This window comes from Corvus cornix, chromosome Z (assembly GCF_000738735.6).
Source record: "Corvus cornix cornix isolate S_Up_H32 chromosome Z, ASM73873v5, whole genome shotgun sequence".
In the NCBI taxonomy this organism is placed as follows: domain Eukaryota; kingdom Metazoa; phylum Chordata; class Aves; order Passeriformes; family Corvidae; genus Corvus; species Corvus cornix.
Window position 1 is genome coordinate 7,804,575 of NC_046357.1, and position 17,997 is coordinate 7,822,571.

A 17,997-nucleotide genomic window follows, 5' to 3' on the forward strand; every position below is an offset into this window, starting at 1 on the left:
AACAGCATGAATTAAAAATACGCTTTTAAAATGTTCTTTCAACATCTAGACTTTCTGCCCTTGCATATGCTGTTCTGTGCATACAAATTAAGTGCTTGCAGTGCTAAAGCAGATGCAATATCTGTGACAACATCCATAGGCTGAGCTCCGGCTCTGTAAATGGGGAATGCCACCCCATCACACCTTTCCTCACAAGTACAGCAATGGGCTCAGAAGGTCAGCTTTGCTTACCTCAGCTCAGAAGGTCCTGCTTACTGTAGCCCTGAGTTTTACTCACCAGTTCTTTGGAAGCTCTGAAGTTCTCTTTTGTGAAAGATGGAGAGTAAGGTCTTTTCCCTATTTGTAGTGGATTTATCTGAGCATCGCAAGTAACACCTCTGGCCTAGGAAAGATGGGGGAAATGAGACTGGATGATATGATACTTGGGAGTTTATAGTCATCATAGTAATTTATATGTCTGGGATTAGATGGTAGCTGTTAAAGGCTACATTGTGAACACTGAATTCATTAGGAAACTAAGAGTATGTGGTTTTGGTCAGAAGTAAATAATTCTTACAACACTCTTTTTTTCTCCCGAGATTGACCTGAAGGGTTTTTCCTCACCTAAAAATTTCATTTTTATGATAATTTTCCTAGGAACTTGGAGAAAGACCTAACTGAGGACATTCAGATTGGACTTTGCCAAGTAATAAGCTAGTGTACTATGGGCATTGTGGTCCCCCCCTTTATGAGGAAAGGACAAAGAGAAAGGGCATGGATTCTCTTAAACTAAGCCATAATACTGGGGAGATAATTGATGTTTATAGTACTGCTAAACCCCCGAAACACAGTTTAGTTCTATACCTCATCTGTGGTGACTGCAGTTAGGTACATCAATGGGTTGTCTTTGCTGGTCAGTTCTGGAAGGTTGATAGTTACATATGCCATCTTTACTGGAATACTTCCTGTTGTTACCTGCAAAGCAAATAATTCAAGAGTTAATTCAGGTAGCTATGCATAAATCATTTGATATAGCAAGAAAATTAGAAATAATGGATGAGTATGGAAAAACTGGAATCCTTTTACATCAATGTATTTTTTACTAAGACACTGGGGTAGTAATTTTGTGAATAGTAAAGCAGAAAGCATACTATATAGCTCCAGGTTCCTGTCTGTTTTCTTAGCAAAGCTCATATTAACTGCATGAAATATGTTTTGAAAAGCAAATATTCTGCCATGGCCAATATGCCTGTTTAGTCCTTTGGAGTAGCAGTTACAGGAATGGAAATGGAACATAATTTAAGTTTCTTCCACCTGGCATATTTGGATCTAAGTTTTTTCTGTGTTACATAATAAGCACTGTGATTTGGCTGGTTCTTGCATCAGGTTTGATCCCTTAACCCTTGCCAAACTTCAAGTTTTAAAGTCCAAGCCTGCAAAGACTTGTTCTTCTTTATCAAGTTGTTAGGAGACTCTGTGAAAAAACAGTCTAAGTTGGCCTAAGGTTAACCATTAACCATCTTCTAAATATGTAAATGGTGCAGGACCAATCCCTCCCCCATTCTGCTTGTGCAAATGTCATCCTTAACCTTATGAAGACTCTAAGCATTTACACTATTTGCAAATTTTTTTCTTACTTGACCTATTCAAAAGCCTCAAAATCAGACAATGAAAGCAGGAGTGGTTTTTTTTAAACTAGTTTTTGGGAGCAGGCTACAGAGGGAGCTAAGGCAACTTCTTGAACCAGAACAAAACACACTTACTAACCTTAACTGAGAAGTTGAACGTGGGGCCAATATCTTCAAAATTATTCACAGTGGAAGGAATGTTACGACCAGAGTATACTTCATAAAAGTTGATGTTGGCAAGCCTAGTTAACAACCATAAAACAATACATTTCAATTTGGCAGCCGCTTTGAAAACATATGTTACTGGATATGACTTTGTAAAACAGGTCAGAAGTACAGACAGAGAAAAAGTCCGTCACTTAGATTGCTGTTTTAATTTTACAAAGTTGGTTAAGAAAATGGTGTACTAAAGCCCAGAGCTGGAACAAACATGTGAAATTAAGACAAGAGAGTTGTACAGGGTACAGGCTCTCTCAGGCTTCTAGACCCTGCATTGTTTCAGGGCCATACTGCAAACTCCTTTCCTGGGCACAAACTACAACATCCAGCCTTGCAGTCATCTTCAGAAAGGGTCTCCTTGGCTGTCTCCCTTGGTACATCTGTAACTGGCTGGGTGGGGAAACACAGGCATCACCCTGCTTATTTACATGGTACATATCACATAGCCCTCAGTCCTCTCTGGGTCATTTTCTTGAGTCATTATGGGGTTTAAAATATGAATTTGCAAAGTAAGGTAAGGGTGGTTTCAGCCCACTGCAGCATGGAATGGCAGGTGTGTGATGAAAGGACATGGTGCAAGGACCTGTGGGTGCTCAAGGAGCTGAGTCAGTCAGACAGAACCATGCTCAAAGGCAAGGAAAATATCCCCGTGCATCACACCCACCGCCTGCTACCTGTGAACAGCCCCTCTGCTAAACCATCCCAGAACGGTGTCTGCTCTTCATCATTAGCTTTCTTCAGAAGGATAATTTGAGCAGTCAAAAAGCAAGCTGGTGACTGAGTGAACAAGAAATAGGGGCTATTACAACTCCTACATCAGCTCTTCCTGTTACACAGGGAATCTATCTTCTTTACCACTCTCCCTGTTTAATCTGGGTAACACCTGTGCATTCAATACCAAATTAACATGTGTGCAGTCTCACAGATGTACTTCCTGATCAGTTGTGGTCCTCCATACTGCACTGTGGATCCTTTTTGACCCTCCATACTTTCTCCCATGGGCCCTTTCCTTGACGGGCTTCCTCACAAAGACTCCAAGGAAAACACACATGACATATTTTCTGCTTCCTTACTGCTGAAGACTCCAGTTCTTCCAAGATGCACAGTATCAGCTTCCGTGTCCTTTCAGAAGTCTCTGGTAAGACATATTGCTACACCTTCTCCTAGAAACTCAGGAAATTATCCCTAGAAAGACTTCACTTCATCAAAACAATACTTTTTTCTCAACTCTTGTATTTTAAGGGATTACTTCTTGGCTGTATTACCTGCCTCAAGAAGGAACTAGTTCCAGGTAAATACTTCCCAAGCCAAGTTATGACACAGCTTAATATGTATTTTCATTTAGTTCTTTAAAATTTATTATCTCCAAGAATAACTAATCATTTTCTGGCAGGAGGTATTCCTTCATTCCTTGACTTGCATATGAAATTTCATTTTCTCATATTCAGGAGATGTAGATGAACTGAAACCCCTGTTTTCCCTTGAATAACTTTTATAGACTCCATTCCTTGCTTCTTCTGAAGCATTTCATTTCAGCTCATATTTCTCAGCTAATTAAACCTGCTGATTCAAGTTTGCACCATCTGAATATCCTAAGAAGCTATCCCTCTATACAGATGCTCTTGCAGTCTCTGCTGCTTCTGACAAAGTCTCATGCAACTTTCTCAGGGAGCTGAAAGAACTTGCACCACTGACTCAAATGCTTCTCTGCACTTAAAATAATCTCAGAAATTCTGCATGATTCCAGGACTGGTGCACCTAGTCATGATGCAGGGCCTCCAATGTTCTGAAACTACTTCTGCAAAGAAGGTTATAACACTAAATCTTCTGTACTGTGGTCTTTATTCCAGCTCATCCTACACAGCAGCCAATAGTTCTTGTAGCTATGGTCATCTCTGAATTTTAATTTCCTGGATCCATTGTTGATGTGCATTTTGAAGTTATTCTCTGGATAACTACTGTTTGTTTTTTATCAGTTTATATTTACTAATTTTTGATCACTTTGGGATGCAAAAGCATTTTTTCACCAAGAATTTGTGACCAAGTGCATTAAATGTAATTACATGTTTATCCTTAAAATTCAGTACTTGGGAAAGATAAATAAATCTTTTCTTTGATGAAAATTAAAATATCCTACCTTGATCCGAGAGTGAAACCAGTGTATTTTTGTTTTAGTTGTAATCTAAGTTAAACTGTAACTGAAATCATGTGTGTGTGGAACAGCTACAGACTAATTACTGTTTGAGTGCATCCCAAATCACCAAGGGTTTCCAGGGCTCAAGGTAAGAAGTTTCAAGAGCACTATATAAAGATTGTTCTTAAAAGGCTTTTTGTTGGTCTCTCTCCCCTTGTCTGCTCAGCTGCCTCTCCTTGCAAACCACCCTTCCCAGGGTAAAGGATCCTTCTTGCAATAGCCCTGACTTGCCTTCTACATGGAGAAGAAAGGGCTGGCACCAGGCAGGGAGGGGTACGTTTGAGCCAGAATCTGGATGGGTGCATGGGAAAGCTGGGTGTCTGCTCCCAGTGCCCGTTCAGCTGCAGCAATGGGGAATCTGCCATGTGCACAGCAGGTTTTAGTATAAATCATTATCTCACACTGCTAAAAAGTTTATATTCTTGCTCCAGGTTCATACATCCATAATTTTTTTTCTTTTTTTCTTTTCCTCTTTGCTGAGAGTTTGAGTGGGGCATATTTTTCCTTTTGATGTTCTTTTGTTTAGTTTTGATCACTATAACTCCAGATTTGATCCCGTATCATTACACTTGAGCCAAGAAGCCTAATGTTATTATACAGTATATAAGATTTATGGTATCAAAACCACATGCACTGTTTGGCCTTTATATCACTTCTGTTCACAGGAGCATCTGTAACAACTGCTCAGAGGTAAACACAGGTCCACAACTTTCATGATTCTTTACATGTAAGGTTGTTTGAAGGACAGACAAATCTGTAACTACTGGTGAAGAAGGAATTTCTTATGACTTCCAAACCAAAAGCAAAACTTCACTATATTTTTAGTGGCCTTTCAGGACAGTTACTTCAAGCACCTTGGCAAAATGACAGTGTCTGTTTACATTATTCAGCATACCTTGTGAAGTGAATTTCTGCATCATATCGCAAAGGAATTGATAAGGTGACCTGGTTGTCTGAGTCTTGCTGTTCCTTACTCTCACTGTTCATCAAAACACATTTGAGTCAGATGTTATAATGTTGTTTTATACAAGAAAGCTATTAATACCTAACTTGCTTTCATATCAGTGTGTACTTTACCTCCACGCATGAAAACTTAGAACTGCCACGTTCTGAAGGTTTTTAAGATTAAAATCGAAACTAATATCAAAGGATACCTATGGAAAAGACAAGGAACACATAGTAAATGAGTTGGTACAACATCCAAAGGACTTCCCAACAGACATAATTATTCATGTGTGCAACAATCTAGAACTGCCTTCTGTGTCTGAATTTTCTACAGATTTCTGTGTAATACTTCAGTAATTTCTTAATACTCAGAACTGATTTATTCTTGCGTTCCCCTACAAGTTGGCATTCTTACATAAACATGAGTTATATGCATTTTAAAATTGTGTGTAAGTAGCTACAAGCTGCAAAAAAAGGTGTTCACAATTTTTTGCTTTTAAACTCCAGCTAAACACAAGCTTTGTATTCGCTCTTTACTTCCATTTGTTCCAACTGCACTTTGAGCAATTCCATTAAAATTCAGAACAAACTGACTTTTTTATATACAATTTTTTTTTATTATTCTGCATGTCCCACCACAGAACATCATATTTGTATTCTTTCTATTTTATATTCTATTATTATTTCTTGAGGAATAAAAGATTCCATAAAACTGTGGATATCCTGAGGCTTATGGTATATATGAAAAAAAAAAGGTATGTAATTCATCCTAGGCCTGTGTGGACTTCCCATCTCTTCTCAAAACAATACTGCATTCTTGGAGAGATGAGATTCACAGAGCAGGTGAGGGAGTTACCCCAGGTTCACACTGCAGGAGGGATTTGATGGGAATTGTGCTCAGTTTGTAGGAGCCTGCACATGATGCTGCTCTATGCTTCTCTGGCCCCAGGCTTCACTCTCCAAAAGTTACGTAACTGCAGCAGCATTTGGAAGCTGTGAGTTGTGACAAATGAGCTTTGAGAGTCTTTTTTCCTTTAATCTGGAAGGGAGTAAAAAAATTTAACCCCTAGTTTACTTCTTTTAATGCCTCTGTTGTCAAATCTAAGAAGCCCTTATCAGCAATAAATGCAGAGTTAGGGAAAAACAACAGCAGAAAAGGTTTTGGATGTCATTCAAGGTTATTTAAACATGCTAGCTGTACCTGTTGTCCTGTTCTGAAAACAGGATAGCTTATTTGGCAAATGACTGTACTTTGTGCTGTTCCTGTTTGACATGAGACTTCAGTCCCATCACTCTGCAGAGAAAACAGACAGAAACACCATCTTAATAATCAGGTTTTGATAAGGTAGAGAGATGTATACCTTTAACAGCATCTGTATTATACTAAGGAGTGGTGAAAATAGGTGCTATGGCAGTAATTTCTAGAGATGCAGCAGGTGGGTGGGGCATAGGCAGGGCCAGGAGGAAGTCACGAGAAAGGTGGGACAAGGACCATTCCCACGCGATTTCTTGTGAGCTGTAATCCTCTTATTAGAGCTTTGTTCTGGGCTTGGAAGAAGGAATACAGGCCAGAGAGTACAGGTCAGCTCCAGCACTAACTTCTACAGTCCTTTTTTACAGAATTTTTGCAGAACTTTTGCAGACATATTTACAGAATCTTGGAGCTGGTGAAGTACTTTCACTATAGAATTTAGTGTACAAAGGGGAATTCCTACAGAAATCAAACTTTCTGTAGGAAAATCTGCAATACATAATAGTTTGTTTTAGTAGTAAATATTTACTATTCTGCAGAATATTTGGCTTGTCATCGTCCTTGATTCAAAGACAAATTCACAGACCAGAACCAGTTACCAACCCTTGGAGAAAAATTTCTTAAAAAGTACTGTCTTTTGTAAAAAAAATTTCTAGTAGACATTTACCATTCATGAGCTGTGCTACAAAAATCCCCTCAAAACAAAACTCCCCAAAAGACCCATATATACTCAGCTTATGTTTTTCTTCCTGCTTTGAAGCAGGCACATTTTTGGTCCAAACTTCACTTGCAGGCTGAAGTGCTTCTAAGCAAAAGGGCTTTTAAAGCAAAAGGAAGTTCTAGCTCCAGTGTGGTCTTTTGGCAGGAGTGCAATGAGCAATTTTTCTGCACAACAGGATGGGGAGGTAGAGGGGCACCCCCAGCACTGTGTGCAATACTTTTGCCAATTCATTGTTCAGAATAATACTGGTCTCAGGCAGGAATGAATGCTATCCCTCCTCTCCCTTCAGTATAGGGATTTCTCTGGATTTCACCCCGAGAATTATCACGCACCTCTCCAGTAGCAGCCTGACCATATAAGCCAAGCACTGAAGTCTGCATTTCATCCTTCATGACTTGGGAGCAACAATTTAAATTATAGGTATACTGCATTCCCCAAAATAGTATGCATAACTCCTCTCTTTCCCCTTCTCTAAGACAAAATTTGTTGGAAGAAGAGTTTCTGGTATAGCAATCATGTCAATATGACTAACTGTCTAGCTGGAACACATGACCTTGGCAGTAACACTATTTCTAGATCCCAAGTCTGTGCTTTAAGGATTCATCATCAATGCTGCGTGGTTTGATTTATCAAATACAAATTCCCTGTGGCACAGCAACTGCTTCAGGCACGTTGCTGAGAGTTAAGGAGAAGATGTGGGTGCCAAGGCCTAAAGTGAGGAAAAGATGTCTGAGGTGAGGTCAAACTCGACAAGTTGCCAACTTTTATGCTGAGTTGGAAGTATTTTGCCTTGACCTAAATAAACTGATATGCCGGGGGAATAATTCTGGTATCCAAGAAAACAAATTGGGAGAGATTTTTGTACACACATTCTTTTCTGGAATAGGCACTGCTAGAAAGAAGAAAAAATTTCTCTGAGAACCTCAAAAATCAGGGGCAATAACAGAAACAGTGAGGTTGGGTATCACGCACCGGTAAAGACGATGAAGCAAAAAACAAGTTGTCTGAAAATGTAGCCTGGATTCTGGTGTTATATGCATTTTCCTTTTTATTTCTCAATTTCACATTGAATGTTAGTCTTCTCTTTTTGCTGCTGACAATAAACTGTTGTTTGCTGTTGGAAAATAAAGTCCATTGTTGTAACTAGAGGTACCAGAACAGCTGTGAATCAGGAAAATGCATTGCCTGTAGCCAACAACAAATAACAAGCACAGCAAGACATTTCCTACACTCTACACACTTAAACGCTCTGCTTTCTAAACCCCTTGGCATAAGAAATTCTGTGATGGCGTTCCCTAAAACCAGATAGAATTATTTTCTTCTGAAAGTGCAGGACTTTGCTTATGTGTTGTCAAAGTGACTTTGCTGAATTTTCAAGGGGTCTACCCTGGTGGGAAGGTGGGCAGAGTGGACAGCAGACATAGACAGCCCTGTCTGTTTGTGCTGTACATGTAAGTGTGTATCTGACGTGGACTTGGATTATATGCTGCCCAAATAGCTGACCACAGCTCCCCACTGGCACAGCTACTGCAGGATCCTCGCTGCTCCCTGCAGGAGGGATGGAGACAGCTGCTGCAGCTGCTGCTACTCTCCCAGTGTGCTCCTCTTCCCAACAGCAGCCAGTCAGACACAATTTGTCCAAATACGCCCTATGCCCTCATCTCCGAGATACAAAAACTTGGATTGGTCTAAGCTGACAAGCGTCCTACTTCTATGTTTGTGTTCCTATCTTACCTCTTTTTCCTTGACTAAATTTAGATTAAAATGCCATTGCTTTTTTTATCCATGCTGTTTCGAAGTAGATGTTGAACTAGAAAGGCACTTTCCTCTAGAAATTCATCCAAAGCCCCCAGACAAACCGACTGGTGAAAACACTAGACTCCAACAGTTCCACTGATTCAGCTCTTACCTGTCATCTGCCTTCTGCTGAACATTCAGAACAAGATCACAGATACAAAGTTCATCTTCACCACAGTCTTTAATAAAAGGAATCTGGGGAAAACAAAAACATTTCCTGAATGACAGGGCTCAACCTTTAACATTATCTGCAGACACTAGAGTGCAAACACCTTCGAGCTGAAGCACATTCTTGGTTTGCAGATAAGAAAATCCCTCTGATGGACATTAAAAATTCTTGACATGTGAACGAGTGAAATGAGTAACGTGTTGCTACACGTCAACTGATCCAAGAATGGTACAAACAGGTTACTTTTCACTGACAACAAAGGTGATGTAGTCAAAGTAGTTCAATCTCTCTTTTATGTACCTTTTTATTGTAGAATAAACTGACCTGAAAGAACTCATCTTTGCCATCAACTGGAAATGCACATCAACAGTGACATGGCTGAACTAACATGCCTGTTATGCTACAGTTGCTGATGTGTGTATGTATGAGCAAGCTCATGCAGTACAGGCAAAGGTATAAAAGGAACCAGGGGACCGCTCCATATGACTAACACGGAACACCAGTTTTCACTTGCCTGTACCTCTTTGGTGTTTGTGGGGGCCACACATTATGGATGTGCATAACCACGCATTTCTGAATAGTAAATCTGCATACTTACACTGTAGGCCACAGATGCTGGAGAAGATATGTCAAGGACAGGGCTGGAGACAGGATTTGCAAGGCCAATGTCAATGCGCAAACTAAGTGAATTCACTGCGTCTGAAGGCTCCTGTAAAACATGTGGATCAGATAATGGCTGTCAGCAGAGAAAACAGGGTAAAATTGGTAATTTCTATTGTGAATTGAGAATGCGTAGTAAAATCATACTTGCCCTAAACAAGGAGAAACAACAGTTCAAAGCTTCATTTTTTAATGAAAATAATTTTGTGAGATTGACTACTATGTGCTCCTCTAGCTTAATAGTTTTCAATTAAAACTGCCATTTCCATGATAAAACTGATTTTTCTCGGATTCCTGGAGACTGTACACATCACAGTAACTACTAGCACTAAGGAACATGCAGATTATCTGCAGCTGTAGGAGCTGGTCCTCAAAGCCATCACCAGGTAGCTTTCACTCTCATCTAGCTTCAGAAGTCAAATTCCTATTCCACTCTGCCTTACCATCACAAAGAGCAGCTGGGCCTGAGTGACACTAAAACACAATAAACTCCTTGTTTCCTCTTTTTCTCAGTACTGGATGAATCACCTTCCAGCCCTATGGCACATCGCTCCACAGGGCATTAAATGTGATCAGTAAGTCATTGCAAATCAAAGCAGGGACTGAAGTCCTCTACCTAACCTAGTGTCATGCAACAGGGCTTAAGGCAACTCTCAGGGCTGTGTTCAGTCTTTGTTTCTGGAGAAAAGTGGAGACCTGGTTATTTTTATTTAATTCCTTGGTGTATACCAGGAGTTAGAATGACCTGAAGTCTGCCTGAATGTTAGTGTGAGAGAAAACATTTGTATGTATGTCTTAGTTCCTACAGAAGAATCTACTCAGAGGGAAATTAAAGTCTATTTAAAGTATAGACCATGGGCTTTGTGTTACACCAAAGCTGAATAACATAATTAAGAACTCCCTTTCCTGTCCTAAAAATCTGTACTGAATATGAGAATTATTAGTTTCTATGATATCATAATCTTATTAAGTATTTTTCAGCTGGGGGGATTTGGGAAACATAAATAATTCAGTACACCATGCATGAAACTCACATTAAAAACAAAAAATTGATCCATGTCTTCCTCTGATCACTTTTGTTATGCAAGACTACTTGCAATTGCACTTACTTGTACACTGAAGACCTCATGAGCACAATTCTCTTCATGATGCACCACAAGATCCCTCTGCATGTACCTTTCATTATTTTCTTTGAAAAATCCTCTAGAAGTCACTCTGGAGGACTGGAGATCTGCATCCAATGTTGCGTTGTACTTTATAGCTACAAGAAGAATAACAGTACATTTTTCACTGATCATGGTTGCCTGTGATCTCATTACTATGCTCAATATTGTAGTGACCAGGCTTTCCAAACCACACTAAATATTTCATGTTTTTCATAGCTGGCTAAACACAGAGCAGTTTCAAAATGAAAATACTTTCTCTTGTGTTTTGCAAAGCAGTCAAACAGGTTTAGGTATTGATATAAGTTCTGGTCCACTGGGAGCACATTAAATGGCAATCAATCCAGGCTCCACTGCAGATGTCTGAGCCTGCAGCTCAGGCAAGAAGCCAGTCAGCAGGGCCAGGATTACTCTAGGTAAAGGGGCCTTGCAGCAGTATCACTGAACTTAGAGGTGACTTTAAGGAATCTGCATCTTCTGTTCAATCACATAATAATTTCTGCTGCCTTCTCTTTGTGTTATGACTAATATGCTGTGAAAGTTCACGGTTAATTTATAGCTTAAAATCATGAGTTCCTAAAGGCACTTCATGTAGCACTGAAGCAGTCCAACTGGTGTTATCTGTGAGATTGAATTTAAAAACTTAATGGGAGCCCACTGCTGGTCACAGAAATATTCACTGTCCTCTGAAAAGAAGAGCTTCCTCCCACTGACAACTGCACTGCAACCAATATCTGGAAAATATTTAATTTTCTTTTTCTGAAGAGAGAAGAAAAGTATGGAGTCTGCTGTTGAAACCAGAAGGTTGGAAAAACCCAGCTTCTCACTAACAACATTTTTTTTTGGGATTGTTGAACAAGGATACAGCTCCGCTTTATAATGTTAGTTCCCCACTTTTTAAAGATTATGTAGCCAGTGAATTAGGTCTGAAAACCACTTTCTCAAGAACTTAAGGTTTATATTGATTTTGTGATTCTTGACATTCAATCTGTCTTTAGACTTTCCATTACTCATTTGAATAATGGACTTTTGAAGAAATTAATATAAGACAAGTCATTGAAATACTCTTACCCACTTGATTATTTTTCTTAGCAGGTCTAAATGTAGCCTGAAAACATATTTTGACAGTTATGTCCGTATTCTTGTTCAGCAGACTGATTTTCTCAGGTTTAAAGGAGGCAGTTATGGAGACATTTGCAATGCCTCTTGACCTGAAAAATATGTTTTAAAGGTTACATGGGTTTTGAAGAACATCTGTAAATGTTAGCATTGATTTTTATGGTTCCCAATGTAAACTTCTTTTAGTGGCACTGGTAAAATTAGTTTTCCTTACATATGAATGAATTTGTTGATATAGTAGCTTTCAGTAATGACAATAATATTTTCATGTCAAATTAATAGATAATTAATGTATTAGTCCTAATGCTCTAATCAATCCCTCAAGGTATCAGAGAATGAGGCCCTTGGCCTGTTTTCCAAATAAGTAACCTTCTTCTGCTCCTTTAGGGAAGTTACTGAGCTCTTCTAGAAAGGTGATAATGAGCAATTCTTCATTTTATTTAATAATCTAATTTTTAGAAAAAACATCTTTCATGTAATTAATGAAGATTTTGAAGAACAGTTTCAAAGGAGCCCTACATGTTAAAGCAAACACTTTAATCAAAATGAAACACATTAATCAGCCCAAATGTCAGAGTGAAAGAAGAATGAGCATCTTCATTAATCAAATCTAAATAAATGCTGGTACTTCAAGGAGCATAATTCATCTCGAATGAAATTCCCAGCAGCAGCAGCAGTCAAAGGTCCAAACTGACCGTTCATTTTTAATTATCTTGTTTCATTATGAAAGAAGCAGCAATTCAGTGATATTTTTCTTACAATGGGGAGCCTCAGGCAAGAAGACAGGCAGCAGATAGAAAAAGGAAACAGCATTTGAATTTAGCTCTTCAAGCAAGGCGTGAAAGTCACACCCTACTTAGGCAGGCCAAAGATTTGGGTTCTGGGAAACCTTTTTATATTTTGTGAAAGTACTCAGACTTCTGTGGCAAAGGCCATGGACCATTAAAAAGATATTTATTGCCAGAAATAGGTGTCAGCTCTTTATTACTGCTCTCTGGCCTTGCCCTGCAGGACAACACTCCCCCCATACCAGCCTACCAGCCAGAAAAAGTCATGCAGGTTGTGTGAGAGGTGGTTTCATCTGTCTCAGGCTCAGCTGTCAAATTTATACTGTGGCTACTGAAGTACACAACCTGCTGTTACAAATACTCTCCATCAAGCCCCGTTCCCTGCTGCTGTCCCTTCCCTCTGGACCATGTGTCTGCACAGCAGTAGCAGGCAGATGTGTCCTGAGCCACCCCAGCAGGCTCTGCCACCTGGCTTCCTCCCACATGCCCTGGCTCTCCCTCTGTGCTGCCTGGGCTTTCAATGGTTTAATGGTAAATGCTTAAAAGAGATTTAGTCTAATGCTCTTTTTTTAGCTAGTTTTGATAGCAGTGATGAGGCACTAAGTGTGTTAGCACTGAATATGTGGAACAAAAGAGCTTTTTAATTTGCTTATTTTCCTCTTCAATTAACTAAATATTCAACTGCTGCATCTGAATCACTAATTGCTTCCTTTCTAAGAAAGAGTATACCAACCATAGCACAACCACATTTCCGTCAGCACCAACTGATACATCAGTAATGTCATTGTCATCTAAGTCTCTATGGCCATCTACTGATCTTCCAAAGAACTGGAGTTTTTGTCCAAAAGCAGAATCCGATCCTAAGATTTTCTGGGAAAGAGAATTTGGTTACTGAGTTTGCCAAAGCATGCTTAAGTCTGTAGATTAATATATTTTCACTGATACTCCCTGTATATCCAATCTATTGTCTAAACAAAATGCATTTGTGGGTGTTTTCTCAGATGCTTTTTTAGCACTTCTTTCTCCTCTGTTGGAGCAGACAAAGGAGTAGACTTTTCTATCTTGGGAGTAGATCAGCTAACTGACTGCTGTATGCCAGATACAGATGGAAACTTTTCCCATTCACATTGAGCAACTCAAAGAATATGAAGCTTAATAGGAGTTCTAACAAATTACTTTTTCTGCAACCAGAAAATCTGCATGGAAAGTGATATTAGATTACCAATATAGTATATATGAAACCCATTGAAAGACTTTCCCTTGAATACTATGTATAGGTAATTTGCAGAGCTGGGATTTATCTAATCTTCACTGTACATCAACACTAAAAACCTGGAAATAATGGCTGTCAAAAACATTTAGGATATTAGCTGACTTCACACTCAGGCATCAAAAATGGCTCAGAATGAGCATCTTGCACATCCTTTTCCTCCATATGGTTCAGTTATAAGCACCACAACATCAACTTGGGTATGCTGAAGGAAGGAGAGTCACAAAACGTGAAATAAACCATGAGAATAACAGTACTCCTTTAAGAGGATGAAACAGTAGCCAATTAAAACACAGGAAACCTTCAGTTTTCCCCTAGCAGATCTTAGGACACTGAGTACAGCATTATGCAACAAAGTTATTTACCTGAGAATATTTGGTACGTATAGTCTTTTGAAATCCATTATAAATGTAAATTGCTCCAGAGTTTTGGTTTTCCAGTGGTGCACCTATTACAACATCATTAAAGCCATCCAAATCAATGTCTGCAAGTGCTGCAATTGCTGATCCAAATCGTGCATTTTCTGACCCCTGTGGACCTCTCAAGAGTTCTCGTTGATCCAAGATTCTCTTTAAAAATTGAAAAATAAGAAAAAACCGAAACACAGCTATCATTGCATCAGATTATTCATAGGAGCAGTATCTATGTGCATTGTTTTTGGTTTCTGTCTTCCAGTACATTCCCCTCGGACAGCTCAACATTGAATTCCTTCCCCATTGTATTGCCCATTCAGTTTGCATTATGTCTCAAAGTCTTGGCAAGAATTACACAGCAAAATCAAAGCATGCTATGCAAAGTACTAAAAGCAAATATAACCATATGTATGAAGCTTAAATGCCCTCACTGTCCTCATCTGACTGTTCTGAAAGTTTCACAATACGTTGAAAAGTACAGTTTCCAGTTTTGGATTACCAGTTTTTATGCAGAGGGAATGGAAATTATGTAACTGGACATAATTCTTTGAAACAGAAATGGAATTTCCTTACTAAACTAATGCAAAAAGCATGTGTCCAAATCGTAAACTCCTGACCTCTCCAATGCCAATGAAGAAAGAAAGACTGGAAATCTTCATAGTTAAGTAATCCCATTTACACTAGATAAAATGCAATTCTGGCAAATAGCTTTCTCACCTTTAACCTCAGTTATCATGCTGTGCTTAAAATTTTAGAAATAACAGCCAAGTTATTTATTAAAAATGACTAGAAAGGTATTACTTGTACAACAGGGACAACTTGCACAAATCCAGATTATTTTAAAAAATATTAAAAAATATCTTTCATTATTCTTTGGTATTTAAAATTTAAATAATTTTAAACCTAATATTTGACAACAACTACAAGTTGTAATATGGTCTTCCAATTTATTTGGTTTTCAAAAGTAAAAAAAAAAATCCTTTCATTTTTCTTTTCTTTCATATTTCATGTCTGATGCCACAGGCACAAAGACCAGTGTCAGCTGCCAACCTTCAGCTCCTTCATCTACCTTGAAATTTCTTTAGGGTAGTTTCCTGTTGCTTCAGGATGGTCTGACTGAGGTCCTGCTGAGGAGGGTGATCCTTTCTCTCTATTTACTTGATTGCAATTTACCTAGTAAAGAGACCATTTTCTGTTTTCTCAGATGGATGGCAGATATTAATTTGCTTTGAAGACACCCAGTGAATGAAAGACTGTTCAAAACTGCCAGAGGGCTCCATATGGTTAATACAGATATTCTGGAAACACCTACTACAGGTCTGAATAAAAAGCGCCATCAGTCAAGCATCAGACAAGTAACACAGCTTTACTGGATAGAGGGGACAACAAGAGTTATAGTAACCATCCAGTGTCAGAGTCTACAAAACAATACAGAAAACTGGTAGAAGAGCATTTCTTCGAACTGCTTTGAGAATACTGTCAGGCATTGAATACATTCACCAAGATCAAATGGCAGATTAATTAGCAAAAGCCTTGTGCTAAGTTTTTCAGAGATATGGCCAACCCATGCTATATTACCATGAAGCACATTCCTTGGTACTAGGACCGGGGAGACACCAAGAACACCAGGCCCCTGACCACTAAGAGTGCTTAGCTACTGTCTTGCTCATTTGCTCCATTTTGGTCTGTTCCAGCTGGCTAATTCCCAGATTACATGCACAAGCAATTCTGGGGAAAGTTTGCAGCTGCTGCTGAAAAGCAGAACACATGAGGCAGCACTAGAAAGGCCTCCACACACAGCCCTCTAACCAGGTAGGCTTGGCACCATTCATCCCTGCTCTTATGCCACATCCCAGGAAATGCACATGCTCTGTTTCTTGTTAAAAAAAATGTCACTTGAAATATTTCCAACACTTTGAAAATGTTCACTCAATAGTGACTTAGAAGATCTGGAGAGGCCAAAGGCCTTTTAGCCTGCATGTGGCCAGTCTGATTTGAAAGAAACTAGCCTTAAGGAATGCTGGCTTGAGCCATTTTTACCTTTGTGACGGAAAACATGTATACTCTCCCTTCTTCTTTCTTCAGGTCATTCATAAACATTGGTGCACCCACAAGAAGCACATCTGTCACAGAATCCCTGTTGACATCCACTGAACACACCACACTGCCAAAGTAGGAGCCAATCTGAAATCAGTAGTAAATGGGTTGTCACTGCATATGCTTTTTCTGAATCATGTTTTAGCACCTGATTCAGAAAACTTACAGCCAGTAAGATTCCAGTACTACTAAATGTTGCTGAATAAAATTACTTTGTAGCATACTTCAGTGTTGGAAGAATCATATCCTTACCATGTTTCACTGTTTCTGTCCTGTAGCTGCTACCATGGCTTTACCAGTCAGCAATACAAATGCCAATGGAAAGTAAGATATGGGAAGTACATTTTTTTTAGAACTGCGCTTGAAACTACCCAACCTCTGATCTACTCTCAGATTTGTCTTACGCATGATACCAAAACCACCTAAAATCATTCCTCTTTTCCAAATAAGAAAAAGAGATTGAGCTCCCAGATCTGTCTTCTGATGTCATCTACTTCACAACTTCTCAGGCAGAACAGAGTTCACTGAGTCTCTCCCAGTTTGAATTGTTGACAGAAGGATACATTAGTTAGGTTTGTATATTATATTTCACCACTAATTGGATGACTTCCTAAAATACTGTTTAAGAGTTACAGCCAACCTCATTGAAATAGTCTAGTGACAGAGAAAATTTCAAGTGGATTCTAAATGCTTGGAGAGAAAGAGGAATTTTCAAAACTAATTGCAATTTACTGCTGGGTCAATAAAAACAGATTCCCGAAAGTCTGTATTCATGACCAAAATATACTTGCCTGCTCGCCTCTCTGTGACTGCACAATTGCAATATTACCATCACTGTCAACATCAAAAACCACCACTCTGCCAGTGTAGTTGGATCTTGGCGCACCAGCAACAAAATACACAGAGCTCATAGTTGAGAGAACAGCAACAGAATAACCTGGGGATAGAAGCCAATATTTAACATGTGTGGGAGACCATTAATTACAATTCATCAGTTGGTTATCCATAAAGGCATGGAGGATGAGTCAATCTGGTATGTTAATCACAGAGAATGATGGTTCCAGATGGGAAGTTATGCTGTCACATAAGCATAAAATTTGCAATATTCCCCTGGAGAGAACAATAACACACGCATCAAGTCGAAGCAGGTTTACAGAATCACATGGACAATAGTTTAGCCTATTCAGTAAAATACAGACCACGAAAATGTCATGCTTGTGAAGGAGATAGGAAAAAAAAGTGCAAAAAAAAAAAAAGGGAAAGAAGAAATAAAGAGAAATATGAGATTTACATTTGGACCAGTCTTCAAACTAGGGAGGAGGAACACCTAGCTTCTGTAAAGTTTGCAGCACATTTTCCCACAGCTCACCAAACCACAGACCAGTGGTTTGTCTGAATAGAACAGGCTACATTAACAGCTTGTCAGCTGGGAGGGTTGATTGAACTTCTTTGAACATTTTAATCCTCATTACCATTATTCTAGCATTTACTTGCTTTCAGGAAACACTGTTTAATACCTGCAAAAATGTAACCATATTTTAGCAGTATAAATCTAGCATTAGTACACACTTTACATTTCGGTG

The 17,997-nt window shown here is 39.0% G+C and overlaps 1 protein-coding gene across 2 annotated transcripts in view; it reads right to left on the reverse strand.

Annotated features, from left to right (window-relative positions):
- ITGA2 (integrin subunit alpha 2) overlaps nucleotides 1–17,997 on the reverse strand; it is a 67,861-nt gene that overhangs the window by 9,485 nt on the left and 40,379 nt on the right. For both annotated transcript variants that reach the window (XM_010395252.4, XM_039567405.1), the window contains 15 exons: nucleotides 17,206–17,351; nucleotides 16,358–16,501; nucleotides 14,270–14,473; nucleotides 13,368–13,504; nucleotides 11,799–11,938; nucleotides 10,674–10,825; nucleotides 9,503–9,613; nucleotides 8,848–8,930; nucleotides 7,911–8,052; nucleotides 6,167–6,259; nucleotides 5,098–5,174; nucleotides 4,916–4,999; nucleotides 1,747–1,849; nucleotides 844–954; nucleotides 278–382 (listed from right to left, as the gene is read on the reverse strand). In XM_010395252.4, the coding sequence (XP_010393554.2) occupies nucleotides 278–382; nucleotides 844–954; nucleotides 1,747–1,849; nucleotides 4,916–4,999; nucleotides 5,098–5,174; nucleotides 6,167–6,259; nucleotides 7,911–8,052; nucleotides 8,848–8,930; nucleotides 9,503–9,613; nucleotides 10,674–10,825; nucleotides 11,799–11,938; nucleotides 13,368–13,504; nucleotides 14,270–14,473; nucleotides 16,358–16,501; nucleotides 17,206–17,351 (1,832 nt within the window). The remainder of the gene's footprint in view (nucleotides 1–277; nucleotides 383–843; nucleotides 955–1,746; nucleotides 1,850–4,915; nucleotides 5,000–5,097; nucleotides 5,175–6,166; nucleotides 6,260–7,910; nucleotides 8,053–8,847; nucleotides 8,931–9,502; nucleotides 9,614–10,673; nucleotides 10,826–11,798; nucleotides 11,939–13,367; nucleotides 13,505–14,269; nucleotides 14,474–16,357; nucleotides 16,502–17,205; nucleotides 17,352–17,997) is intronic.